The 27,801-nt window shown below is 54.8% G+C and overlaps 1 protein-coding gene across 1 annotated transcript in view; it reads right to left on the bottom strand.

The window, feature by feature from the left end:
- Positions 1-477: 477 nt before the first annotated feature.
- LOC139240909 (voltage-dependent L-type calcium channel subunit beta-3-like) overlaps positions 478-27,801 on the bottom strand; it is a 31,643-nt gene continuing 4,319 nt past the window's right edge. The window contains exons 3-13 of the mRNA XM_070869416.1: positions 22,124-22,246; positions 20,307-20,419; positions 16,386-16,462; positions 15,752-15,771; positions 12,746-12,826; positions 11,476-11,534; positions 9,829-9,938; positions 6,600-6,751; positions 4,226-4,321; positions 3,145-3,315; positions 478-810 (exon numbers count right to left, since the gene is read on the bottom strand). Of these exons, the coding sequence (XP_070725517.1) occupies positions 478-810; positions 3,145-3,315; positions 4,226-4,321; positions 6,600-6,751; positions 9,829-9,938; positions 11,476-11,534; positions 12,746-12,826; positions 15,752-15,771; positions 16,386-16,462; positions 20,307-20,419; positions 22,124-22,246 (1,335 nt within the window). The remainder of the gene's footprint in view (positions 811-3,144; positions 3,316-4,225; positions 4,322-6,599; positions 6,752-9,828; positions 9,939-11,475; positions 11,535-12,745; positions 12,827-15,751; positions 15,772-16,385; positions 16,463-20,306; positions 20,420-22,123; positions 22,247-27,801) is intronic.

Genomic DNA, 27,801 nt, shown 5'->3' with positions numbered 1-27,801 from the left:
ATGGAGGGGTAATGGTGGGGTGGGACGAGGGGGGAATGGAGGAGGGAGGGGGGTAATGGGGGGTCACGGACCCTCAGTAGCTGTCTCGGAGTGGGGGAGAGATGGAGGGGTAATGGTGGGGTGGGACGAGGGGGGAATGGAGGAGGGAAGGGGGTAATGGGGGGTCACGGACCCTCAGTAGCTGTCTCGGAGTGGGGGAGAGATGGAGGGGTAATGGTGGGGTGGGACGAGGGGGGAATGGAGGAGGGAAGGGGGTAATGGGGGGTCACGGACCCTCAGTAGCTGTCTCGGAGCGGGGGAGAGATGGAGGGGTAATGGTGGGGTGGGACGAGGGGGGAATGGAGGAGGGAAGGGGGTAATGGGGGGTCACGGACCCTCAGTAGCTGTCTCGGAGTGGGGGAGAGATGGAGGGGTAATGGTGGGGTGGGACGAGGGGGGAATGGAGGAGGGAAGGGGGTAATGGGGGGTCACGGACCCTCAGTAGCTGTCTCGGGGCCACGGCCTGTTGCGTTGCCGGTTTCTCTCGTTGTGGTTGAGCTCGGACTCGCGGTCGAGGAGCCGGTCCTGGGAATCGTGGCCATTGGTGCTGTGTAGGCCGCTGCCATGGTTACGGTGAGGCTTGTACAGGTCCTGGTAGGCCCCCGAGTGCGGGTCGTCAGGCCGACGGTGGCGCCGATGGTGGTGGTGATGTTGTGGGGGCGGTGGTTCCCACTCCTTCCTGGAGCCCTCGCTGGCTTCATCCGACTGCATGGGGCTCTCCTGTTCCAGCGAGGACTGGTCAGCTCCCCGGTCATGGTGGGTCATGGCCTGCTCCTGCACCAGGAGAAGACAGCATCGTGAGAAATAGGACCAGGAGGAGGCCGTTCAGCCCCTCGAGCCTGTTACATTAGGAACAGGAGGAGGCCGTTCAGCCCCTCGAGCCTGTTACATTAGGAACAGGAGGGGGCCATTCGGCCCCTCGAGCCTGTTACATTAGGAACAGGAGGAGGGCGTTCAGCCCCTCGAGCCTGTTACATTAGGAGCAGGAGTCAGCCATTCGGCCCCTCGAGCCTGTTACATTAGGAACAGGAGGAGGCCGTTCAGCCCCTCGAGCCTGTTACATTAGGATCAGGAGGAGGCCGTTCAGCCCCTCGAGCCTGATACATTAGGAACAGGAGGAGGCCGTTCAGCCCCTCGAGCCTGTTACATTAGGAACAGGAGGAGGCCATTCGGCCCCTCGAGCCTGTTACATTAGGGACAGGAGGAGGCCGTTCAGCCCCTCGAGCCTGTTACATTAGGATCAGGAGGAGGCCATTCAGCCCCTCGAGCCTGTTACATTAGGAACAGGAGGAGGCCATTCAGCCCCTCGAGCCTGTTACATTAGGAACAGGAGGAGGCCGTTCAGCCCCTCGAGCCTGTTACATTAGGAGCAGGAGTCAGCCATTCGGCCCCTCGAGCCTGTTACATTAGGAACAGGAGGAGGCCGTTCAGCCCCTCGAGCCTGTTACATTAGGAGCAGGAGTCAGCCATTCGGCCCCTCGAGCCTGTTACATTAGGAGCAGGAGTCGGCCATTCAGCCCCTCGAGCCTGTTACATTAGGAGCAGGAGTCAGCCATTCGGCCCCTCGAGCCTGTTACATTAGGAGCAGGAGTCAGCCATTCGGCCCCTCGAGCCTGTTACATTAGGAGCAGGAGTCAGCCATTCGGCCCCTCGAGCCTGTTACATTAGGAACAGGAGGAGGTCCATTCGGCCCCTCGAGTTTGTTACATTAGGAACAGGAGGAGGTCCATTCGGCCCCTCGAGCCTGTTACATTAGGAACAGGAGGAGGTCCATTCGGCCCCTCGAGCTTGTTCCGCCATTCAATAAGATCACGGCTGATCTTCGACCTCAACTCCACTTTCCCGCCCGATCCCCATATCCCTTATATTGAAAAATCTCTCGATCCCAGCCTTGAATATACTCAACGACTGAGCCTCCACAGCCCTCTGGGGCAGAGAATTCCAGAGATTCACCCCCCTCTGAGTTATGTATGTAACCCTTGGCAACCTGTATCTCACCCTCACCAGAGGGCCTACCTGTTGGCATCCCAAGGGATCCTAGCATCACTTGGGAGCACTGTATATAAGCAGGCCACCCATGAGGTACCTGTAATCTCGAGTTCACTTAAAACAGCAAAGGTCACACTTACTCATTGTGTACAGTACTCAGTTTCATCCTTTATTATGAGCATAATACTTTGAGTGAAGAAATTCCTCCTCATCTCAGTCCTAAATGGCCGACTCCTTATCCTGAGACTGTGACCCCTGGTTCTAGACTCCCCAGCCAGCTCTTTAAGGAAGGATATACTTGCATTGGAGGCTATTCAGAGAAGGTTCACTCGGTTGATTCCGGGGATGAGGGGGTTGACTTATGAGGAAAGGTTGAGTAGGTTGGGCCTCTACTCATTGGAATTCAGAAGAATGAGAGGTGATCTTATCGAGATGTATAAGATAATGAGGGGGGCTCGACAAGGTGGATGCAGAGAGGATGTTTCCACTGATGGGGGAGACTAGAACTAGGGGGCATGGTCTTAGAATAAGGGGCCGCCCATTTAAAACTGAGATGAGGAGGAATTTCTTCTCTCAGAGGGTTGTAAATCTGTGGAATTCTCTGCCCCAGAGAGCTGTGGAGGCTGGGACATTGAATATATTTAAGGTGGAGATAGACAGATTTTTGAGCGATAAGGGAGTGAAGGGTTATGGGGAGCGGGCGGGGAAGTGGAGCTGAGTCCATGATCGGATCAGCCATGATTGTATTAAATGGCGGAGCAGGCTCGAGGGGCCGAATGGCCGACTCCTGCTCCTATTTCTTATGTTCTTATGAGACAGCAGATGGGAGGGGCTTTCGAAGAAGAGCAGGGGGAGTTCTCCTCGGTGTCCTGGGGGCCAATATTTATCACTCGACCAACGTCGCTAAAAAAAAACACCCAGATGATCAGGTTCATTGATCAGGTTGCCTGTTTGTGGGAGCTTGCTGTGCGCAAATTGGCTGCTGCGTTTCCCGACATGGCGACACTTTCAAAGAGTGGTTTCTTTGCTGGTGAGGCGAGGTGCGGAGGGGGTGAGGGGGCGTTGTGTCGGGGCGAGGGCTCTGGACTGTGCCAGGGAGAAGGTTGGTACGTTTACCTGTACACTGGACACTGCGGAGGGTCCTGTCATTAGACTGGGCTCCAGTAGAGGATTGAGCGGAACACTGATGGCTGAGTGCGTGGCTCTCCAATAGACTTCCAGGTACTCCGCCAAATGTTCGCAGGCGTCCTCCAGCTGGTTCTCGTCCAAGATCACGTCAAACATTTCCTGCAAGGTCAACGAGTCAAAGGTCAGGGCAGTCCCGAACCGTCACCACGCGCGGGAGCGCTGCACCGCGCTGTCGGAGGGGCGGTACTGAGGGAGCGCCGCACTGTCGGAGGGGCGGTACTGAGGGAGTGCCGCACTGTCGGAGGGGCGGTACTGAGGGAGTGTCGGAGGGGCGGTACTGAGGGAGCACTGCACTGTCGGAGGGGCGGTACTGAGGGAGCGCCGCACTGTCGGAGGGGCGGTACTGAGGGAGTGTCGGAGGGGCGGTACTGAGGGAGCGCCGCACTGTCGGAGGGGCGGTACTGAGGGAGCGCCGCACTGTCGGAGGGGCGGTACTGAGGGAGTGCCGCACTGTCGGAGGGGCGGTACTGAGGGAGCGCCGCACTGTCGGAGGGGCAGTACTGAGGGAGTGCCGCACTGTCGGAGGGGCGGTACTGAGGGAGTGCCGCACTGTCGGAGGGGCAGTACTGAGGGAGAGCCGCACTGTCGGAGGGGCAGTACTGAGGGAGTGCCGCACTGTCGGAGGGGCAGTACTGAGGGAGCCCTGCACTGTCGGAGGGGCAGTACTGAGGGAGCGCCGCACTGTCGGAGGGGCAGTACTGAGGGAGCGTCGGCCAGGATGACAGTCTGTGGAACCCACAACTTTCAGACTCACTGAATGATCAACATAAGAAACAGGAGCAGGAGTCGGCCATTCGGCCCCTCGAGCCTGCTCCGCCATTTAATACGACCATGGCTGATCCGATCATGGACTCAGCTCCACTTCCCCGCCCGCTCCCCATAACCCTTCACTCCCTCAAACTCTGACCGCGGGGGCAATTGAGGACGAGCGCGGTGTCCCACGGCAGCGCGGGGCGGGGCGGGTCGGGGGGGAGGGGCTGCGTACGGTAACCGCGGAGACGAGACTCACGGGCGGGCACTGTGCCAGCTTGTCCGCCGCCATTAGCTGGACGTTGAGATGTTTGCTCTGGGATTTCCCTCGGGACTTGACCAACCTCTGCAGCACCTGTGGGGGAGAGAGAGGGCGGTGAGTGAGTGAGGGAGAGAGAGCACTGGGGGGGGGGGGGTATCCCAGGCCGACTAATGTGGGGAGGGGGGATGGAGAGAGGGGAGAGGGGGAGGTGGGAGGAGGCCCTCGATCACACACACACACACTCTCGCTCACACCCTCTCTCACACACACTCACACCCTCTCTCACACACTCTCTCACTCTCACTCTCTCTCTCTCACACCCTCTCTCACACCCTCTCTCACACACCCTCTCACTCTCACTCTCTCTCTCTCACACCCTCTCTCACACCCTCTCTCACACCCTCTCTCACACCCTCTCTCACACCCTCTCTCACACCCTCTCTCACACACCCTCTCACTCTCACTCTCTCACACCCTCTCTCACACCCTCTCTCACACACCCTCTCACTCTCACTCTCTCTCACACCCTCTCTCACACCCTCTCTCACACCCTCTCTCACACCCTCTCTCACACCCTCTCTCACACACTCTCTCACACCCTCTCTCACACACCCTCTCACTCTCACTCTCTCTCTCTCACACCCTCTCTCACACCCTCTCTCACACCCTCTCTCACACCCTCTCTCACACCCTCTCTCACACACCCTCTCACTCTCACTCTCTCACACCCTCTCTCACACCCTCTCTCACACACCCTCTCACTCTCTCTCTCTCTCACACCCTCTCTCACACCCTCTCTCACACCCTCTCTCACACCCTCTCTCACACCCTCTCTCACACACTCTCTCACACCCTCTCTCACACACCCTCTCACTCTCACTCTCTCTCTCTCACACCCTCTCTCACACCCTCTCTCACACCCTCTCTCACACCCTCTCTCACACCCTCTCTCACACCCTCTCTCACACACCCTCTCACTCTCACTCTCTCTCTCTCACACCCTCTCTCACACCCTCTCTCACACACCCTCTCACACACCCTCTCACTCTCTCTCTCACACACCCTCTCTCACACCCTCTCTCACACCCTCTCTCACACCCTCTCTCACACCCTCTCACACACCCTCTCTCACACCCTCTCTCACACACTCTCTCACTCTCACTCTCTCTCTCACACACCTTCTCACACCCTCTCTCACACACCCTCTCACACACCCTCTCACTCTCTCTCTCTCACACCCTCTCTCACACCCTCTCTCACATCCTCTCTCACACTCTCTCTCACACACTCTCTCTCACACCCTCTCACTCTCTCTCTCACACACCCTCTCACTCTCTCTCTCTCACACCCTCTCTCACACCCTCTCTCACACCCTCTCTCACACCCTCTCTCACACCCTCTCTCACACACTCTCTCACACACTCTCTCACACACTCTCTCACACACTCTCTCACACACCCTCTCACACACCCTCTCACTCTCACTCTCTCTCTCTCACACCCTCTCTCACACACCCTCTCACTCTCTCTCTCTCACACCCTCTCTCACACCCTCTCTCACACCCTCTCTCACACCCTCTCTCACACACTCTCTCACACACTCTCTCACACACTCTCTCACACACTCTCTCACACACTCTCTCACACACTCTCTCACTCTCTCTCACACACACTCTCACACACACTTTCACACACTCACTCTCTCACACTCTCTCTCACACACTCTCTCACACACACACCCTCTCACACACCCTCTCACTCTCTCTCTCTCACACTCTCTCTCACTCTCTCTCTCTCACACCCTCTCTCACACCCTCTCTCACACCCTCTCTCACACCCTCTCTCACACCCTCTCTCACACACTCTCTCACACACTCTCTCACTCTCTCTCACACACACTCTCACACACACTTTCACACACTCACTCTCTCACACTCTCTCTCACACACTCTCTCACACACACACCCTCTCACACACCCTCTCACTCTCTCTCTCTCACACTCTCTCTCACTCTCTCTCTCTCACACCCTCTCTCACACCCTCTCTCACACCCTCTCTCACACCCTCTCTCACACCCTCTCTCACACACTCTCTCACACACTCTCTCACACACTCTCTCACACACTCTCTCACACACTCTCTCACACACTCTCACACACACTCTCTCTCACTCTCTGTCTCAGTCTCTCTCTCACACTCTCTCTCTCACACTCTCTCACTCGCACATACTCTCACTCGCACACTCTCTCTCTCTCACTCTCTGTCTCAGTCTCTCTCTCACACTCTCTCTCTCACACTCTCTCTCACACCCTCTCACTCGCACACGCTCTCACTCGCGCACCCTCTCACACACACACACAGAAGTGACAGACCTTTGGTGATGACACTTTGACGTACACAATGATGGGCGCCAGTGAGGTTTTGGCGAGCTGCGACGGATGGTTTATGGTGTCTGCGTCTAAGATCACCAATTGGAGCGTCTTTGCCAGCTCAAATATCCTCTCGATCTCGCTCTGAACCTCCGCTGTCCCGGGACGGAGAAAGACAAAACAAGAGGAAATGTGAGAAATCTTTCCCCTCGCCAGGCACTGAGCGTACGGGGTATTACACAGACTGAACATCGCTCAATGACATCCATCGGGCTTCCTGAGTATACGATAAAGGGCCCACACTTGTTCCAGCGCTTCATCTATTAATATCTCTTTGTAATTTCATGCTTGCATAAGAACATAAGAAATAGGAGCAGGAGTCGGCCATTCGGCCCCTCGAGCCTGCTCCGCCATTTAATACGATCATGGCTGATCTGATCATGGACTCAGCTCCACTTCCCCGCCCGCTCCCCATAACCCTTCACTCCCTTATCGCTCAAACATCTGTCTATCTCCCGCCTTAAATATATTCAATGTCCCAGCCTCCACAGCTCTCTGGGGCAGAGAATTCCACAGATTTACAACCCTCTGAGAGAAGAAATTCCTCCTCATCTCAGTTTTAAATGGGCGGCCCCTTATTCTAAGACCATGCCCCCTAGTTCTAGTCTCCCCCATCAGTGGGAACATCCTCTCTGCATCCACCTTGTCGAGCCCCCTCATAATCTTATACATTTCGAATGCTTCTGTTGACACTGCTTACAATGCCACCCATCTCTGTGTCAATGGCAAACTTGGGGCTGGAGGAGGTTACAGAGATAGGGAGGGGTGTAGGGGCTGGAGGGGGTTACAGAGATAGGGACGGGGGTAGGGGCCGGAGGTTACAGAGATAGGGAGGGGTGTAGGGGCTGGAGGAGGTTACAGAGATAGGGAGGGGTGTAGGGGCTGGAGGGGGTTACAGAGATAGGGAGGGGTGTAGGGGCTGGAGGAGGTTACAAAGATAGGGAGGGGTGTAGGGGCTGGAGGAGATTACAGAGATAGGGAGGGGTGTAGGGGCTGGAGGGGGTTACAGAGATAGGGAGGGGTATAGGAGGCTGGAGGTTACAGAGATAGGGAGGGGTGTAGGGGCTGGAGGAGGTTACAGAGATAGGGAGGGGTGTAGGGGCTGGAGGTTACAGAGATAGGGAGAGGTGCAGGGGGCTGGAGAGGGTTACAGAGTGGGCGAGGGCCATGGAGGGATTTGTAAACATGGATGGAGAATTTTGAAATCGAGGCGTTGCCGGACCGGGAGCCAATGTAGGTCAGCGAGCACAGGGGGTGATGGGTGAGCGGGACTCGGTGCGAGTTAGGACACGGGGCAGTGAGCACAGGGGGTGATGGGTGAGCAGGACTCGATGCGAGTTAGGACACGGGGGCAGTGAGCACAGGGGGTGATGGGTGAGCGGGACTCGGTGCGAGTTAGGACACGGGGCAGTGAGCACAGGGGGTGATGGGTGAGCGGGACTCGGTGCGAGTTAGGACACGGGGCAGTGAGCACAGAGGGTGATGGGTGAGCGGGACTCGGTGCGAGTTCGGACACGGGGGCAGTGAGCACAGGGGGTGATGGGTGAGTGGGACTCGGTGCGAGTTAGGACACGGGGCAGTGAGCACAGGGGGTGATGGGTGAGTGGGACTGGGTGCGAGTTAGGACACGGGGGCAGTGAGCACAGGGGGTGATGGGTGAGTGGGACTGGGTGTGAGTTAGGACAGGGGGCAGTGAGCACAGGGGGTGATGGGTGAGCGGGACTCGGTGCGAGTTAGGACACGGGGCAGTGAGCACAGGGGGTGATGGGTGAGTGGGACTGGGTGCGAGTTAGGACACGGGGGCAGTGAGCACAGGGGGTGATGGGTGAGTGGGACTCGGTGCGAGTTAGGACACGGGGCAGTGAGCACAGGGGGTGATGGGTGAGTGGGACTGGGTGTGAGTTAGGACACGGGGGCAGTGAGCACAGGGGGTGATGGGTGAGTGGGACTTGGTGCGAGTTAGGACACGGGTCAGTGAGCACAGGGGGTGATGGGTGAGTGGGACTCGGTGTGAGTTAGGACACGGGTCAGTGAGCACAGCGGGTGATGGGTGAGCGGGACTCGGTGCGAGTTAGGACACGGGGCAGTGAGCACAGGGGGTGATGGGTGAGCGGGACTCGGTGCGAGTTAGGACACGGGGCAGTGAGCACAGAGGGTGATGGGTGAGCGGGACTCGGTGCGAGTTCGGACACGGGGGCAGTGAGCACAGGGGGTGATGGGTGAGTGGGACTCGGTGCGAGTTAGGACACGGGGCAGTGAGCACAGGGGGTGATGGGTGAGTGGGACTGGGTGCGAGTTAGGACACGGGGGCAGTGAGCACAGGGGGTGATGGGTGAGTGGGACTGGGTGTGAGTTAGGACAGGGGGCAGTGAGCACAGGGGGTGATGGGTGAGCGGGACTCGGTGCGAGTTAGGACACGGGGCAGTGAGCACAGGGGGTGATGGGTGAGTGGGACTGGGTGCGAGTTAGGACACGGGGGCAGTGAGCACAGGGGGTGATGGGTGAGTGGGACTCGGTGTGAGTTAGGACACGGGGCAGTGAGCACAGGGGGTGATGGGTGAGTGGGACTGGGTGCGAGTTAGGACACGGGGGCAGTGAGCACAGGGGGTGATGGGTGAGCGGGACTCGGTGCGAGTTAGGACACGGGGCAGTGAGCACAGGGGGTGATGGGTGAGTGGGACTGGGTGCGAGTTAGGACACGGGGGCAGTGAGCACAGGGGGTGATGGGTGAGCGGGACTCGGTGTGAGTTAGGACACGGGGTCAGTGAGCACAGGGGGTGATGGGTGAGTGGGACTCGGTGTGAGTTAGGACACGGGGGCAGTGAGCACAGGGGGTGATGGGTGAGTGGGACTCGGTGCGAGTTAGGACACGGGGGCAGCGAGCACAGGGGGTGATGGGTGAGTGGGACTGGGTGTGAGTTAGGACACGGGGCAGTGAGCACAGGGGGTGATGGGTGAGTGGGACTCGGTGTGAGTTAGGACACGGGGTCAGTGAGCACAGGGGGTGATGGGTGAGCGGGACTGGGTGTGAGTTAGGACACGGGGCAGTGAGCACAGGGGGTGATGGGTGAGCGGGACTCGTGAGAGTCGGAAATGAATGTGTGTTTTTGGGGTGAAGATGGAACGCTCATTGGGTGAACACGATCTCTCGCCCCCTGACCCCTGCACTCACCGATACTTGACCTGGTGTTTGACCTTTCAATGATGGCCCGTTTGCTGGGGTTATTGAGCACCGATCGTTTAGCCAGGGACAGGTCAGCAGTTACTCGAGTGATGGAGATCCTGGTGGGATGAGCAACAACACAAGAGCGGGTCAGAGGCTGGGTATTCTGCGGCCAGTGTCTCACCTCCTGACTCCCCAAAGCCTCTCCACCATCGACAAGACACAAGTCAGGAGTGTGAGGGAACACTCCCCACTTGCCTGGATGAGTTGCAGCTCCAACAAACACTCGAGAAGCTCGACACCATCCAGGACAAAGCAGGCCGCTCGATGGGCCACGCTCCCCACCACCTCCAACACTCACTCCCTCCACCACCTCCAACACTCACTCCCTCCACCACCTCCAACACTCACTCCCTCCACCACCTCCAACACTCACTCCCTCCACCACCTCCAACACTCACTCCCTCCACCACCTCCAACACTCACTCCCTCCACCACCTCCAACACTCACTCCCTCCACCACCTCCAACACTCACTCCCTCCACCACCTCCAACACTCACTCCCTCCACCACCTCCAACACTCACTCCCTCCACCACCTCCAACACTCACTCCCTCCACCACCTCCAACACTCACTCCCTCCACCACCGGCGCACCGTGGCTGCAGTGTGCACCGTCTACAAGATGCACCGCGGCAACTCGCCAAGGCTTCTTCGGCAGCACCTCCCAAACCCGCCACCTCTACCCACCTCGAGGGACAAGGGCAGCAGGCGCATGGGAACACCACCCCCTCCACGTTCCCCTCCCAGTCACACACCATCCCGACTTGGGAATATATCGGCCGTTCCTTCATCGTCGCTGGGTCACAATCCTGGAACTCCCTCCCTAACAGCACTGTGGGAGCACCTTCACCACACGGACTGCAGCGGTTCAAGAAGGAGGCTCACCACCTCCTTCTCCCTCAGTACTGCCCCTCCGACAGTGCGGCGCTCCCTCAGTACTGCCCCTCTGACAGTGCGCTGCTCCCTCAGTACTGCCCCTCCGACAGTGCGGCGCTCCCTCAGTACTGCCCCTCCGACAGTGCGGCGCTCCCTCAGTACTGCCCCTCCAAAAGTGCGGCGCTCCCTCAGTACTGCCCCTCCGACAGTGCGGCGCTCCCTCAGTACTGCCCCTCCGACAGTGCGGCACTCCCTCAGTACTGCCCCTCCGACAGTGCGGCGCTCCCTCAGTACTGCCCCTCCGACAGTGCGGCGCTCCCTCAGTACTGCCCCTCCGACAGTCCGGCACTCCCTCAGTACTGCCCCTCCGACAGTGCGGTGCTCCCTCAGTACTGCCCCTCCGACAGTGCGGCGCTCCCTCAGTACTGCCCCTCCGACAGTGCAGCACTCCCTCAGTACTGCCCCTCCGACAGTGCGGCACTCCCTCAGTACTGCCCCTCCGACAGTGCGGTGCTCCCTCAGTACTGCCCCTCCGACAGTGCGGTGCTCCCTCAGTACTGCCCCTCTGACAGTGCAGCACTCCCTCAGTACTGTGGGGAGGGTGGGATTTGTGTGGTATTGCTCTTGTCAAGGGGCCAGCGTGGGTCTCTGTGGTCGTGGGGGAGGGTTTAAGTTCCTATCCTTTTCGGGACACCGTTTTCTGATCAATGATTCTCACCTTCCATCAAATCTGTGCTTCAAGAAGTCAAACAAGGCTTTTTGCATCATGTCGGTGACCTGCAGAAGGAGAGAGTTAGAGACAGAGAAGAGAGAGAGATGGAGAGATGGAGGCAGGGGATGGAAAATAGAGAATGAAGACAGACAATAGGTGTAGTACCGTAAGATCACCGACATTAAATTAGCGGTTTGCTTCTGACTCGGACAATCGACCTTAAATATCTCTCTCACGGGTAAAAGACAAATAGAGCCTTGCATTTATATAGCGCCTTTCACGACCACCGGACGTCCCAAAGCACTTTACAGCCAATGAAGTACTTTTTGGGAGTGTAGTCACTGTTGTAATGTGGGAAACGCCAATTGGCGCACAGCAAGCTCCCACATACAGCAATGTGATAATGACCAGGATCATTTGTTTTGTTCTGTTGATTGAGGGATAAACATTAGCCAGTATAACCCCCTGCTCCTCTTCGAAATAGTGTCACGATATGTTTTACGTCCACCTGAGGGGGCAGACGGGGCCTCGGTTTAACGAAAGACGACACCTCTGACAGTGCGGCGCTCCCTCAGTACTGCCCCTCCGACAGTGCGGCGCTCCCTCAGTACTGCCCCTCCAAAAGTGCGGCGCTCCCTCAGTACTGCCCCTCCAAAAGTGCGGCGCTCCCTCAGTACTGCCCCTCCGACAGTGCGGCGCTCCCTCAGTACTGCCCCTCCGACAGTGCGGCGCTCCCTCAGTACTGCCCCTCCAAAAGTGCGGCGCTCCCTCAGTACTGCCCCTCCGACAGTGTGGCACTCCCTCAGTACTGCCCCTCCGACAGTGCGGCGCTCCCTCAGTACTGCCCCTCCGACAGTGCGGCGCTCCCTCAGTACTGCCCCTCCGACAGTGCGGCGCTCCCTCAGTACTGCCCCTCCGACAGTGCGGCACTCCCTCAGTACCGCCCCTCTGACAGTGCGGCGCTCCCTCAGTACCGCCCCTCTGACAGTGCGGCACTCCCTCAGTACCGCCCCTCTGACAGTGCGGCGCTCCCTCAGTACCGCCCCTCTGACAGTGCGGCGCTCCCTCAGTACCGCCCCTCTGACAGTGCGGCACTCCCTCAGTACCGCCCCTCTGACAGTGCGGCACTCCCTCAGTACCGCCCCTCTGACAGTGCGGCGCTCCCTCAGTACTGCACTGGGAGTGTCAGTCTAGATTTCTGTGCTCAAGTCCCTGAAGTGGGATTCACCACACACCCACTTGGCCCCACTCCCCAACCAATGAGTTTGTCACTTGCCTCGTATCCTTTGAGCGAAGGACCGACAAGAACCACCGGCCTCATGGAAGGTACGACGTCATAAGGCGGAACCAGTTCTGTCTAAAACAAGCAAACGGTTTCAGCCCACTTACAACAACAAAAACATGTATTTATATAGCGCCTTTAACGTAGGGAAGCGTCCTAAGGCTCTTCACAGGAGTATTATGAGACTAAAAATTTGACACCGACCCACACAAGAAGATATTAGGGACAGGTGATCAAAAGCTGGGTCAAAGAGGTCGGTTTTAAGGAGCGCCTTGAAGGAGGAGAGAGAGGTAGAGAGGTAGAGAGGTTTAGGGAGGGAGTTCCAGAGCTTGGGGCCCAGGCAACAGAAGGCACGGCCACCGATGGTGGAGCGATTATAATCAGGAATGGTCAGGAGGGCAGAATTAGAGGAGCACTGAGATCTCGGGGGGGGTGTAGGGGCTGGAGGAAGTTACAGAGATAGAGAGGGGTGTAGGTGCTGGAGGGGATTACAGAGATAGGGAGTGGTGTAGGGGCTGGAGGAAGTTACACAGATAGGGAGGGGTGTAGGTGCTGGTGAAGGTTACAGAGATGGGGAGGGATGTAGGGGCTGGAGAAGATTAGAGATAGGGAGGGGTGTAGGGGCTAGAGGAGGTTACAGAGATAGGGAGGGGTGTAGGGGCTGGAGGAAGTTACAGAGATAGGGAGGGGTTGGAGGGGGTTAAAGAGATAGGGAGGGGCGAGGAGGCCATTAAGGGATTTGTAAACAAGGATGATAATTTTGAAATCGAGGCGTTGCTTAACCAGGAGCCAATGTAGGTCAGTGAGCACAGGGGGTGATGGGTGAGTGGGACTCGGTGCGAGTTAGGACATGGGGCAGCGAGCACAGGGGGTGATGGGTGAGCGGGACTGGGTGCGAGTTAGGACATGGAGCAGTGAGCACAGGGGGTGATGGGTGAGCGGGACTCGGTGCGAGTTAGGACATGGGGCAGCGAGCACAGGGGGTGATGGGTGAGCGGGACTCGGTGCGAGTTAGAACACGGGGGCAGTGAGCACAGAGGGTGATGGGTGAGCGGGACTCGGTGCGAGTTAGAACATGGGGCAGCCGAGTTTTGGATCACCTCTAGTTTACGTCGGGTACAATGTGGGAGGCCAGCCAGGAGTGCGTTGGACTACGTAGCGTAGTTTGAAACATATTCCTTCACATGACCCAACTAACAATTGTCATCGCACTCATCCACAGCCTTTAAACAAGTATCTCAGAATCACAGAATGATACAGCACAGGAGGATCCCACTGGGCCCATCGTTGCCCGTGCTGTGCCGGCTCTGTGACAGAGCGACCCAATCAGTCCCACTCCCCCCTGCCCTTTCCCCCACAGCCCTGTGAATTTTTCCCCTTCCAGTATTTACCCAATTCCCGGTTTGAAAGTCACGATTGAATCTGCTCCCACCGCCCTTTCAGGCAGCGCGTTCCCGATCACAACAACTGGCTGCGTAAACACATTCTCCCCATCTCCCCCTCTGGTTCCATCGCCGATTATCGTCAATCTGTGTCCCTCTGGTTACCCCACCCTCCTGCCCCCGGGGAACAGTTTCTCCCCGATCTACTCCATCAAAACCCCTCCTGATTGTGAACCCCTCTATTAAATCTCCCCCTTAACCTTCTCTGCTCCAAGGAGAACAACCCCAGCTTCTCCAGTCTCCCCACATCACTGAAGTCCCTCATCCCCCCCGGGACCATTCTGGTCAATCTCCCTCTGTACCCTCTCCCAGGCCTTCACACCCTCCCTACAGTGCGGTGTCCAGAACTGGACACAATGCCCCAGTGGAGGCCAAACCAGTAATTTATATAAGGGTTACAATAACTTCCTTCCTTTTGTACTCTCTGTCTCTATTAATACACCACCTGTACCTGCCCTGGGAGTGTTTAATGGGGACAGTGTAGAGGGAGCTTTATTCTGTATCTAACCCCGAGCTCTACCTGCCCTGGGAGTGCTTGATGGGACACTATAGAGGGAGCTTTACTCTGCATCTAACCCCCTGTACCTGGCCTGGGAGTGTTTGATGGGACAGTGTAGAGGGAGCTTTACTCTGTATCTAACTCCCTGTACCTGCCCTGGGAGTGTTTGATGGGACAGTGTAGAGGGAGCTTTACTCTGTATCTAACTCCCTGTACCTGCCCTGGGAGTGTTTGATGGGACAGTGTAGAGGGAGCTTTACTCTGTATCTAACTCCCTGTACCTGCCCTGGGAGTGTTTGATGGGGACAGTGTAGAGGGAGCTTTACTATGTATCTAACCCCCTGTACCTGCCCTGGGAGTGTTTGATGGGGACAGTGTAGAGGGAGCTTTACTCTGTATCTAACTCCCTGTACCTGCCCTGGGAGTGTTTGATGGGACAGTGTAGAGGGAGCTTTACTCTGTATCTAACTCCCTGTACCTGCCCTGGGAGTGTTTGATGGGACAGTGTAGAGGGAGCTTTACTCTGTATCTAACTCCCTGTACCTGCCCTGGGAGTGTTTGATGGGACAGTGTAGAGGGAGCTTTACTCTGTATCTAACCCCCTGTACCTGCCCTGGGAGTGTTTGATGGGGACAGTGTAGAGGGAGCTTTACTCTGTATCTAACCCGTGCTGTACCTGCCCTGGGAGTGTTTGATGGGACAGTGTAGAGGGAGCTTTACTCTGTATCTAACCCCCTGTACCTGTCCTGGGAGTGTTTGATGGGACAGTGTAGAGGGAGCTTTACTCTGTATCTAACTCCCTGTACCTGCCCTGGGAGTGTTTGATGGGACAGTGTAGAGGGAGCTTTACTCTGTATCTAACCCCCTGTACCTGCCCTGGGAGTGTTTGATGGGACAGTGTAGAGGGAGCTTTACTCTGTATCTAACCCCCTGTACCTGCCCTGGGAGTGTTTGATGGGACAGTGTAGAGGGTGCTGTACTCTGCATCTAACCCCATGCTGTACCCATTGCTCACATCCGAAGTACAGAAGTTCATCAAAGGTACAGATACACACTTACCACTTTTTGCTTCTGTTTTGCTGTGAAATGGAAACAAAAGAATTATATTAGACAAAAAAATTCAGAATGTGGGCCATTCAGCCCCTCGAGACTGTTACATTAGGAACAGGAGGAGGCCATTCAGCCCCTTGAGCCTGTTACATTAGGAACAGGAGGAGGCCATTCAGCCCCGCGAGCCTGTTACATTAGGAACAGGAGGAGGCCATTCAGCCCCTCAAGCCTGTTACATTAGGAACAGGAGGAGGCCGTTCAGCCCCTCGAGCCTGTTACATTAGGAACAGGAGGAGGCCATTCAGCCCCTCAAGCCTGTTACATTAGGAACAGGAGGAGGCCATTCAGCCCCTTGAGACTGTTACATTAGGAGGCCATTCAGCCCCTTGAGCTTTTTACATTAGGAACAGGAGGAGACCATTCAGCCCCTTGAGCCTGTTACATTAGGAACAGGAGGAGGCCATTCAGCACCTTGAGCCTGTTACATTAGGAACAGGAGGAGGCCATTCAGCCCCTCGAGCCTGTTACATTAGGAACAGGAGGACATTCAGCCCCTCGAGCCTGTTACATTAGGAACAGGAGGTGGCCATTCAGCCCCTCGAGCCTGTTACATTAGCGACAGGAGGACGTTGAGTTGACCTACCTGTCGATGGGGGAGTTGATCTCCAGCTCGCTGACACCATCTCCCCAAGGCTGGTAGACGAATTTCCACCGCCTTTCCTGATGAAGAGGATAGTAACATTAGTGACCATCACTGAAGAAACACAAAAGGTTAGTATGCAGGTACAGCAAGTGATCAGGAAGGCCAATGGTATCTTGGCCTTTATTGCAAAGGGGATGGAGTATAAAAGCAGGGAAGTCTTGCTACAGTTATACAGGGTATTGGTGAGGCCACACCTGGAGTACTGCAGGTGCAGTTTTGGTCTCCGTGTTTAAGGAAGGATATACTTGCTTTAGAGGCAGTTCAGAGAAGGTTCACTCGGTTGATTCCGGAGATGAGGGGATTGTCTAATGAAGAAAGGTTGAGTAGGTTGGGCCTCTGCTCATTGGCGTTTAGGAGAATGAGAGGTGATCTTATTGAAACTTAAGATTCTGAGGGGGCTTGACAAGGTGGATGCAGAGAGGATGTTTCCACTGATGGGGGAGACTAGAACTAGGGGGCATAGTCTCAGAATAAGGGGCCGCCCGTTTAAAACTGAGATGAGGAGGAATTTCTTCTCTCAGAGGGTTGTAAATCTGTGGAATTCTCTGCCCCAGAGAGCTGTGGAGGCTGGGACATTGAATATATTTAAGGCGGAGATAGGCAGATTTTTGAGCGATAAGGGAGTGAAGGGTTATGGGGAGCGGGCGGGGAAGTGGAGCTGAGTCCATGATCGGATCAGCCATGATCGTATTAAATGGCGGAGCAGGCTCGAGGGGCTGAATGGCCGACTCCTGCTCCTATTTCTTATGTTGTTAATTATCGCAAACCCGCCCATCAGTGTACAGGTAGCCCCTGCTCATTCCGCTGAGTGTTGCACTGCTGTTCGACTGACGTATGGACAGGGAATCACATCGAGCGTACATCACAGACACAGGACATTGGGAACAACCGCTCCGTGCTGGGGTTTATGCCCCACTCGAGCCCTCTCCCACCCCTCTCCATCTCACCCCATCACCATATCCTTCTATTCCTTTCTCCCTCATGTGTTTATCCAGCTCCCCCTTAACTACATCGATACTATTCGCCTCAACCCCTCCCTGTGGCAGCGAGTCCCACATTCTCACCCCGCTCTGGGTAAAGAGATTTCTCGTGAATTACGGTGTTATCCATGGCTTAGTGGCTGGCACTCTCTCCCTCGCCCTCTCACCTCTGAGTCAGAAGGTTGTGGGTTCAAGTCCCATTACAGAGACTTGAGCACAAAAATCTAGGCTGGCACTCTAGTGCAGTACTGAGGGAGCGCCACACTGTCGGAGGGGCAGTACTGAGGGAGTGCCGCACTGTCGGAGGGGCGGTACTGAGGGAGCGCCGTACTGTCGGAGGGGCAGTACTGAGGGAGCGCTGCACTGTCGGAGGGGCAGTACTGAGGGAGTGCCGCACTGTCGGAGGGGCAGTACTGAGGGAGCGCCACACTGTCGGAGGGGCAGTACTGAGGGAGTGCCGCACTGTCGGAGGGGCAGTACTGAGGGAGTGCCGCACTGTCGGAGAGGCAGTACTGAGGGCGTGCCGCACTGTCGGAGGGGCGGTACTGAGGGAGTGCCGCACTGTCGGAGGGGCGGTACTGAGGGAGTGCCGCACTGTCGGAGGGGCGGTACTGAGGGAGTGCCGCACTGTCGGAGGGGCGGTACTGAGGGAGCGCCGCACTGTCTGAGGGGCGGTGCTGAGGGAGTGATGCACTGTCGGAGGGGCAGTACTGAGGGAGTGCCGCACTGTTGGAGGGGTAGTACTGAGGGAGTGCCGCACTGTCGGAGAGGCAGTACTGAGGGAGTGCCGCACTGTCGGAGGGGCGGTACTGAGGGAGCGCCGCACTGTCTGAGGGGCGGTGCTGAGGGAGTGATGCACTGTCGGAGGGGCAGTACTGAGGGAGCGCCGCACTGTTGGGAGGGTTCATCTTTCGGATCAGACGTTAAACCGAGGCCACATGTGTCCCCTCAGGTGGATGTAAAAGATCCCACGGCCACTATTTCGAGGAAGAGCAGGGGGATTTCTCCCCGGTGTCCTGGGGCCAATATTTATCTCTGAATTAACATCACTACAAACACATGATCTGGGTCAGTTGTCACATTGCTGTTTGTGGGAGCTTGCTGTGCGCAAATCGGCTGCCGCGTTTCCCACATTACAACAGCGAGCGCACTGGGAGAAAGTACATTGATTGTCAGCAAGGTGCTTTGGGAAGCTCTGAGTCAACCAAAGGGATGGTAAAAATGCAAGTCGTTTATTTTTAACTTTCTGGTTAGGAGCCAACGTGTTTGCGACTTCAGTTGCTGAGGTTGCACTGGGAGGGCTGGAAGCCAAAGATACATCTCTCGAGGGACCCTGTCTTTGTGCTGAGCTGCAGGCTATACTTATACTAGTTAATTAGAACCAGAAAATCACGCAGCAACAGAGGGAGGCCATTCGGCCCATCGAGCCTGTTACATTAGGAACAGGAGGATCCCACTGGGCCCATCGTTGCCCGTGCTGTGCCGGCTCTGTGACAGAGCGACCCAATCAGTCCCACTCCCCCCTGCCCTTTCCCCCACAGCCCTGTGAATTTTTCCCCTTCCAGTATTTACCCAATTCCCGGTTTGAAAGTCACGATTGAATCTGCTCCCACCGCCCTTTCAGGCAGCGCGTTCCCGATCACAACAACTCACTGCGTAAACACATTCTCCCCATCTCCCCCTCTGGTTCCATCGCCGATTATCGTCAATCTGTGTCCCTCTGGTTACCCCACCCTCCTGCCCCCGGGGAACAGTTTCTCCCCGATCTACTCCATCAAAACCCCTCCTGATTCTGAACCCCTCTATTAAATCTCCTCCTTAACCTTCTCTGCCCCAAGGAGAACAACCCCAGCTTCTCCAGTCTCCCCACGTCACTGAAGTCCCTCATCCCCCCGGGACCATTCTGGTCAATCTCCCTCTGCACCCTCTCCAACTGTAATAACGTAAGAAATAGGAGCAGGAGTCGGCCATTCGGCCCCTCGAGCCTGCTCCACCATTTAATACGACCATGGCTGATCTGATCATGGACTCAGCTCCACTTCCCCACCCGCTCCCCATAACCCTTCACTCCCTTATCGCTCAAAAATTTGTCTATCTCCGCCTTAAATATATTCAATGTCCCAGCCTCCACAGCTCTCTGGGGCAGAGAATTCCACAGATTTACAACCCTCTGAGAGAAGAAATTCCTCCTCATCTCAGTATTAAATGGGCGGCTCCTTATTCTAAGACTATGTCCCTAGTTTAATTTCCCCATCAGTGGAAACATCCTCTCTGCATCCATCTTGTCGAGCCCCCTCATAATCTTATACCTTTCGATAAGATCACCTCTCATTCTTCTGAACTCCAATGTATATAGGCCCAACCTGCTCAACCTATCTTCATAAGACGACCCCCTCATAAGAAATAGGAGCAGGAGTAGGCCATTCGGCCCCTCGATCCTGCTCCGCCATTTAATACGATCATGGCAGATCTGATCATGGACTCAGCTCCACTTCCCCGCCCGCTCCCCATAACCCCTTATCCCCTTATCGTTTAAGACGTATTTGCTTCATGGGTTCTTAGCTTAAGAATTCATAGCAACACATCGCGATTAAGAACTAGTTGGTTTATTAGCAAAGGTTTAACAATCACGCTACACATTACCGGTTCATCCACCAGGCTCACAACCACCTGCCCCATCGTGGAACCCCCCGAACCCAACTGGCTGGGGTTTTATTGAGTCTTGTGAACATCACGTGACCTGGTTAAGCCACTCCCACTCAACAGCTCTCACAACCAGTGAGCATCCTCACGGGGGCATCCTTGCTAATGCACGGCGCCCAAAATTGACTCAATACCCCAGCTAGGGCCCAAGCAGTGATTTGTTGAGCAAGGTTCATACCCGTGGTTATTCTGTCGCGACCTGATGGCTTCCAGCCGCAGTGGACTCGGGATGAAGCCAGTTTCATATCCCTCCTTCACTAACCGTCCGATCCACCAGTCATTGTTGTATTTCTGTAGAAGCAACAACGACATCTTGAATTTATATAGTGTCTTTAGCATAGCAAAACGTCCACAAAGCACTTCACAGGAGCGCGATGAGACACCAAGCCACATAAGGAGATACCAGGGACAGGTGACCAACAGCTTGGGAGGTTTTAAGGATTTCCAGAGCTTGGGGCCCAGACAACAGAAGGCATGGCCACCGATGGTGGAGCGCTGGAAATCGGGCGCGGTTGTGCAAGAGAAAGGGAACGGAGGACGTAATTAGCTGCTGGCGGGGGTCGGGAGGGAGGGAGTTCAAGGGTAAGTCTGGACAGTGAGTTTGATCGGGCTATTCCACCGAGTGGGGAATCGAAGCCCAACTCGAAACGTGTGGGGGAGGTCAGTTCAGAGAGAAACAGAAGGTGAGAGTGATCAATGAAAGTGAGCATGATGGGAGTGAATGGGGAGCTGTTTGGGTCCATTGGGATTGTGTACAATGGGAGTGAATGGGAAGGGGTTGGGTCCATTGGGATTGTGTACAGTGGGAGTGAATGGGAAGGGATTGGGTCCATTGGGATTGTGTACAATGGGAGTGAATGGGAAGGGGTTGGGTCCATTGGGATTGTGTACAGTGGGAGTGAATGGGAAGCGGTTGGGTCCATTGGGATTGTGTACAGTGGGAGTGAATGGGAAGGGGTTTGGGTCCATTGGGATTGTGTACAGTGGGAGTGAATGGGAAGGGGTTTGGGTCCATTGGGATTGTGTACAATGGGAGTGAATGGGAAGGGGTTGGGTCCATTGGGATTGTGTACAGTGGGAGTGAATGGGAAGGGGTTGGGTCCATTGGGATTGTGTACAGTGGGAGTGAATGGGGAGGGGTTTGGGTCCATTGGGATTGTGTACATTGGGATTGAATGGGGAGGGGTTTGGGTCCATTGGGATTGTGTACAGTGGGAGTGAATGGGAAGGGATTGGGTCCATTGGGATTGTGTACAGTGGGAGTGAATGGGAAGGGGTTGGGTACATTGGGATTGTGTACAATGGGAGTGAGTGGGAAGGGATTGGGTCCATTGGGATTGTGTACAATGGGAGTGAATGGGAAGGGGTTTGGGTCCATTGGGATTGTGTACAGTGGGACTGAATGGGAACAGGTTTGGGTCCATTGGGATTGTGTACAGTGGTAGTGAATGGGAACAGGTTTGGGTCCATTGGGATTGTGTACAGTGGGAGTGAATGGGAACAGGTTTGGGTCCATTGAGATTGTGTACAGTGGGAGTGAATGGGAAAGGATTGGGTCCATTGGGATTTTGTACAGGGGGAGTGAATGGGAAGGGGTTGGGTCCATTGGGATTGTGTAGAATGGGAGTGAATGGGAAGGGGTTTGGGTCCATTGGGATTGTGTACAGTGGGAGTGAATGGGAAGGGGTTTGGGTCCATTGGGATTGTGTACAGTGGGAGTGAATGGGGAGGGGTTTGGGTCCATTGGGATTGTTTACAATGGGAGTGAATGGGAACGGGTTTGGGTCCATTGGGATTGTGTACAGTGGGAATGAATGGGAAGGGGTTTGGGTCCATTGGGATTGTGTACAGTGGGAGTGAATGTGAAGGGGTTGGGTCCATTGGGATTGTGTACAGTGGGAGTGAATGTGAAGGGGTTGGGTCCATTGGGATGCTACACTTGACCGTGGGACGTGGAACATAGCCGTGTAACATCTGTTTGAAATCAGTTCTAACCTCTTTTATGTGCAGAAAGTCTTTGGCATCGAAGGAGATGGCCGCTCCCTGGACCGGTGACTCCTCATCGAGCGGCCCGCAATACGCCACGTTGGTTCGCACAGCAAATGCCACCGGTTTGGTCTGGGGGAGGGGGGGGGGGCGAAAATCAAGCATTGTTAGTCAGCTGGGTGTACAACTATTTCTGTTAAACGTTAATACAAGTGCCCCCTCATTAAAGGGGCACTAAACCCACTGTAACCAGGGGCAAGATACCTTCCAACACGCCCTGCACCTTACCTGTCCTTCAGCAAGGTACATCATGATCAGAGGAAGACTTGCTTCCACTCTAAACACGAGTCCTGAGGTGACTGAACAGTCCAATACGGGAACCACAGTCCCTGTCACAGGTGGGACAGATAGACGTTGAGGGAAGGGGAGAGTGGGACTGGTTTGCCGCACGCTCCTTCCGCTGCCTGCGCTTGGTTTCTGCACACTCTCGGCGACGAGACTCGAGGTGCTCAGCGCCCTCCCGGATGCACTCCCTCCACTTAGGGCGGACTGGTCTTTGGGCCAGGGACTCCCAGGTGTCGGTGGGGATGTTGCACTTTATCAGGGAGGCTTTGAGGGTGGTCCCATGTAACGTTTCCTCTGCCCACCTGGGGCTCATTTGCCCGTGAAGGTGTTCCGAGTAGAGCGCTGTAGTGATACCCGCCCTCCTGTATGGCTCAGAGACATGGACCATGTACAGTAGACACCTCAAGTCGCTGGAGAAATACCACCAACGATGTCTCCGCAAGATCCTGCAAATCCCCCGGGAGGACAGACGCACCAACGTTAGCGTCCTCGACCAGGCCCAACATCCCCAGCATCGAAGCACTGACCACACTCGACCAGCTCCGCTGGGCAGGGCCACATTGTCCGCATGGTTCCCCAGACACGAGACTCCCAAAGCAAGCGGGGGGATAGAGTATAAAAGCAGGGAAGTCCTGCTACAACTGTACAGGGTATTGGTGAGGCCACACCTGGAGTACTGCGTGCAGTTTTGGTTTCCTTATTTAAGGAAGGATATACTTGCATTGGAGGCAGTTCAGAGAAGGTTCACTCGGTTGATTCCTGAGATGAGGGGGTTATCAAATGAAGAAAGGTTGGGTCTGAAAGGTTGGAGGTTAGAAGAATGAGAGATGATTTTATTGAAACGTAAAAGATACTGAGGGGGCTCGACAGGGTAGATGCAGAGAGGATGTTTCCCCTCGTGGGGGAATCTAGAACTAGGGGGCTTAGTCTCAGATTAAGAGTGTCTTAAGAGAAGTAGCGGCAGGGATTGTGGATGCATTGGTTGTAATTTACCAAAATTCCCTGGATTCTGGGGAGGACCCAGCAGATTGTAAAACTGCAAATGTAACGCCCCTATTTAAAAAAGGAGGCAGACAAAAAGCAGGAAACTATAGACCAGTTAGCCTAACATCTGTGGTTGGGAAAATGTTGGAGTCCATTATTAAAGAAGCAGTAGCAGGATATTTGGAAAAGCAAAATTCGGTCAGGCAGAGTCAGCATGGATTTATGAAGGGGAAGTCATGTTTGACAAATTTGCTGGAGTTCTTTGAGGATGTAATGAACAGGGTGGATCAAGGGGAACCAGTGGATGTGGTATATTTGGACTTCCAGAAGGCATTTGACAAGGTGCCACATAAAAGGTTACTGCACAAGATAAAAGTTCACGGGGCTGGGGGTAATATATTAGCCTGGATAGAGGATTGGCTAACTAACAGAAAACAGAGAGTCGCGATAAATGGTTCATTCTCGGGTTGGCAATCAGTAACTAGTGGGGTGCCGCAGGGATCAGTGCTGGGACCCCAACTATTTACAATCTATATTAACGACTTGGAAGAAGGGACTGAGTGTAACGTAGCCAAGTTTGCTGACGATACAAAGATGGGAGGAAAAGCAATGTGTGAGGAGGACACAAAAAATCTGCAAAAGGACACAGACAGGCTAAGTGAGTGGGCAAAAATTTGGCAGATGGAGTATAATGTGGGAAAGTGTGAGGTTTTGCACTTTGCCAGAAAAAAAATCAAAGAGCAAGTTATTATTTAAATGGAGAAAGATTGCAAAGTGCCGCAGTACAGCGGGACCTGGGGGTACTTGTGCATGAAACACAAAAGGTTAGTATGCAGATACAGCAAGTGATCAGGAAGGCCAATGGTATCTTGGTCTTTATTGCAAAGGGGATGGAGTATAAAAGCAGGGAAGTCTTGCTACAGTTATACAGGGTATTGGTGAGGCCACACCTGGAGTACTGCGTGCAGTTTTGGTCTCCGTATTTACGAAAGGATATACTTGCTTTGGAGGCAGTTCAGAGAAGGTTCACTCGGTTGATTCCGGGGATGAGGGGGTTGACTTATGAGGAAAGGTTGAGCAGGTTGGGCCTCTACTCATTGGAATTCAGAAGAATGAGAGGTGATCTTATCGAAATGTATCAGATTATGAGGGGGCTCGACAAGGTGGATGCAGAGAGGATGTTTCCACTGATGGGGGAGACTAGAACTAGGGGGCATGGTCTTAGAATAAGGGGCCGCCCATTTAAAACTGAGATGAGGAGGAATTTCTTCTCTCAGAGGGTTGTAAATCTGTGGAATTCTCTGCCCCAGAGAGCTGTGGAGGCTGGGACATTGAATATATTTAAGGTGGAGATAGACAGATGTTTGAGTGATAAGGGAGTGAAGGGTTATGGGGAGCGGGTGGGGAAGTGGAGCTGAGTCCATGATCGGATCAGCCATGGTCGTATTAAATGGCGGAGCAGACTTGAGGGGCCGAATGGCCGACTCCTGCTCCTATTTCTTATGTTCTTATGCTCTTTGGCAGCCCCTCGGAGTCGAGGATGACGTGCTTCCACGCTAACACGAGTTCGCACGTGACTGATGAGACCAATGTGGGACCCACAGTCTCTGTCACGGGTGTGGCAGACGGTGGTTGCAACGATGGCGGTGTGATGTCGCGGCCTATCGCTGTTGGGGTTACCCATTGAGAGTCCTGACATTCCAGATCCCGAACTACATCCTGAAGGGTGGAAGATGCCTGTGGGTGGGTTTTTTTAACGTGGGGTGACCGTTGTACACCAGCCACCACACGGGCTTGACAGAGCGAGGTCTTGGTCCGGGGGCAAGGGTCAACCAGGACGACTGGAGACCAGCTCTGCTGCACGGACCTAACACACACACACACACACACTCATAATCCCACTGACCCCCTCCCCTTCCTACATAAGAACATAAGAATTAGGAACAGGAGTAGGCCATCTAGCCCCTCGAGCCTGCTCCGCCATTCAACAAGATCATGGCTGATCTGGCCGTGGACTCAGCTCCACTTACCCGCCCGCTCCCCGTAACCCTTAATTCCCTTATTGGTTAAAAATCTATCTATCTGTGACTTGAATACATTCAATGAGCTAGCCTCAACTGCTTCCTTGGGCAGAGAATTCCACAGATTCACAACCCTCTGGGAGAAGAAATTCCTTCTCAACTCGGTTTTAAATTGGCTCCCCCGTATTTTGAGGCTGTGCCCCCTAGTTCTAGTCTCCCCGACCAGTGGAAACAACCTCTCTGCCTCTATCTTGTCTATCCCTTTCATTATTTTAAATGTTTCTATAAGATCACCCCTCATCCTTCTGAACTCCAACGAGTAAAGACCCAGTCTACTCAATTTATCATCATAAGGTAACCCCCTCATCTCCGGAATCAGCCTAGTGAATCGTCTCTGTACCCCCTCCAAAGCCAGTATATCCTTCCTTAAGTAAGGTGACCAAAACTGCACGCAGTACTCCAGGTGCGGCCTCACCAATACCCTGTACAGTTGCAGCAGGACCTCCCTGCTTTTGTACTCCATCCCTCTCGCAATGAAGGCCAACATTCCATTCGCCTTCCTGATTACCTGCTGCACCTGCAAACTAACTTTTTGGGATTCATGCACAAGGACCCCCAGGTCCCTCTGCACCGCAGCATGTTGTAATTTCTCCCCATTCAAATAATATTCCCTTTTACTGTTTTTTTTCCCAAGGAGGATGACCTCACATTTTCCGACATTGTATTCCATCTGCCAAACCTTAGCCCATTCGCTTAACCTATCTAAATCTCTTTGCAGCCTCTCTGTGTCCTCTACACAACCCGCTTTCCCACTAATCTTTGTGTCATCTGCAAATTTTGTTACACTACACTCTGTCCCCTCTTCCAGGTCATCTATGTATATTGTAAACAGTTGTGGTCCCAGCACTGATCCCTGTGGCACACCACTAACCACCGATTTCCAACCCGAAAAGGACCCATTTATCCCGACTCTCTGCTTTCTGTTCGCCAGCCAATTCTCGATCCATGTTAATACATTTCCTCTGACTCCGCGTACCTTTATCTTCTGCAGTAACCTTTTGTGTGGAACCTTATCGAATGCCTTTTGGAAATCTAAATACACCACATCCATCGGTACACCTCTATCCACCATGCTCGGTATATCCTCAAAGAATTCCAGTAAATTAGTTAAACATGATTTCCCCTTCATGAATCAATGTTGCGTCTGCTTGATTGCACTATTCCTATCTAGATGTCCCACTATTTTTTCCTTAATGATAGTTTCAAGCATTTTCCCCACTACAGATGTTAAACTAACCGGCCTATAGTTACCTGCCTTTTGTCTGCCCCCTTTTTTGAACAGAGGCGTTACATTAGCTGCTTTCCAATCCGCTGGTACCTCCCCAGAGTCCAGAGAATTTTGGTAGATTATAACGAATGCATCTGCTATAACTTCCGCATCTCTTTTAATACCCTGGGATGCATTATATCAGGACCAGGGGACTTGTCTACCTTGAGTCCCATTAGCCTGTCCAGCACTACCCCCCTAGTGATAGTGATTGTCTCAAGGTCCTCCCTTCCCACATTCCTGTGACCAGCAATTTTTGGCATGGTTTTTGTGTCTTCCACTGTGAAGACAGAAGCAAAATAATTGTTTAAGGTCTCAGCCATTTCCACATTTCCCATTATTAAATCCCCCTTCTCATCTTCGAAGGGACCAACATTTACTTTAGTCACTCTTTTCCTCCCTCAGGTCATCTCTCCCTGGCTTTCAGGGATCACAGTGCAGGTGAGCACATGGGAGCTCAGTACCGCCCCTCCGACAGTGCGGCACTCCCTCAGTACTGCCCCTCCAACAGTGCGGCGCTCCCTCAGTACCGCCCCTCCGACAGTGCGGCACTCCCTCAGTACTGCCCCTCCGACAGTGCGGCGCTCCCTCAGTACTGCCCCTCCGACAGTGCGGCACTCCCTCAGTACTGCCCCTCCGACAGTGCGGCGCTCCCTCAGTACTGCCCCTCCGACAGTGCGGCGCTCCCTCAGTACTGCCCCTCCGATAGTGCGGCGCTCCCTCAGTACTGCCCCTCCGACAGTGCGGCGCTCCCTCAGTACTGCCCCTCCGACAGTGCGGCGCTCCTTCAGTAACGCCCTTCCGACAGTGCGGCGCTCCCTCAGTACCGCCCCTCCGACAGTGCGGCGCTCCCTCAGTAACGCCCCTCCGACAGTGCGGCGCTCCCTCAGTACCGCCCCTCCGACAGTGCGGCGCTCCCTCAGTACTGCCCCTCCGACAGTGCGGCGCTCCCTCAGTACTGCCCCTCCGACAATGCGGCGCTCCCTCAGTACTGCCCCTCCGACAGTGCG

The sequence above is a fragment of the Pristiophorus japonicus genome, chromosome X, assembly GCF_044704955.1.
Source record: "Pristiophorus japonicus isolate sPriJap1 chromosome X, sPriJap1.hap1, whole genome shotgun sequence".
NCBI classification, from domain to species: domain Eukaryota; kingdom Metazoa; phylum Chordata; class Chondrichthyes; family Pristiophoridae; genus Pristiophorus; species Pristiophorus japonicus.
The sequence above is the reverse complement of the archived record's forward strand: the minus strand, read 5'-3'. Positions and strand labels throughout refer to the sequence as shown.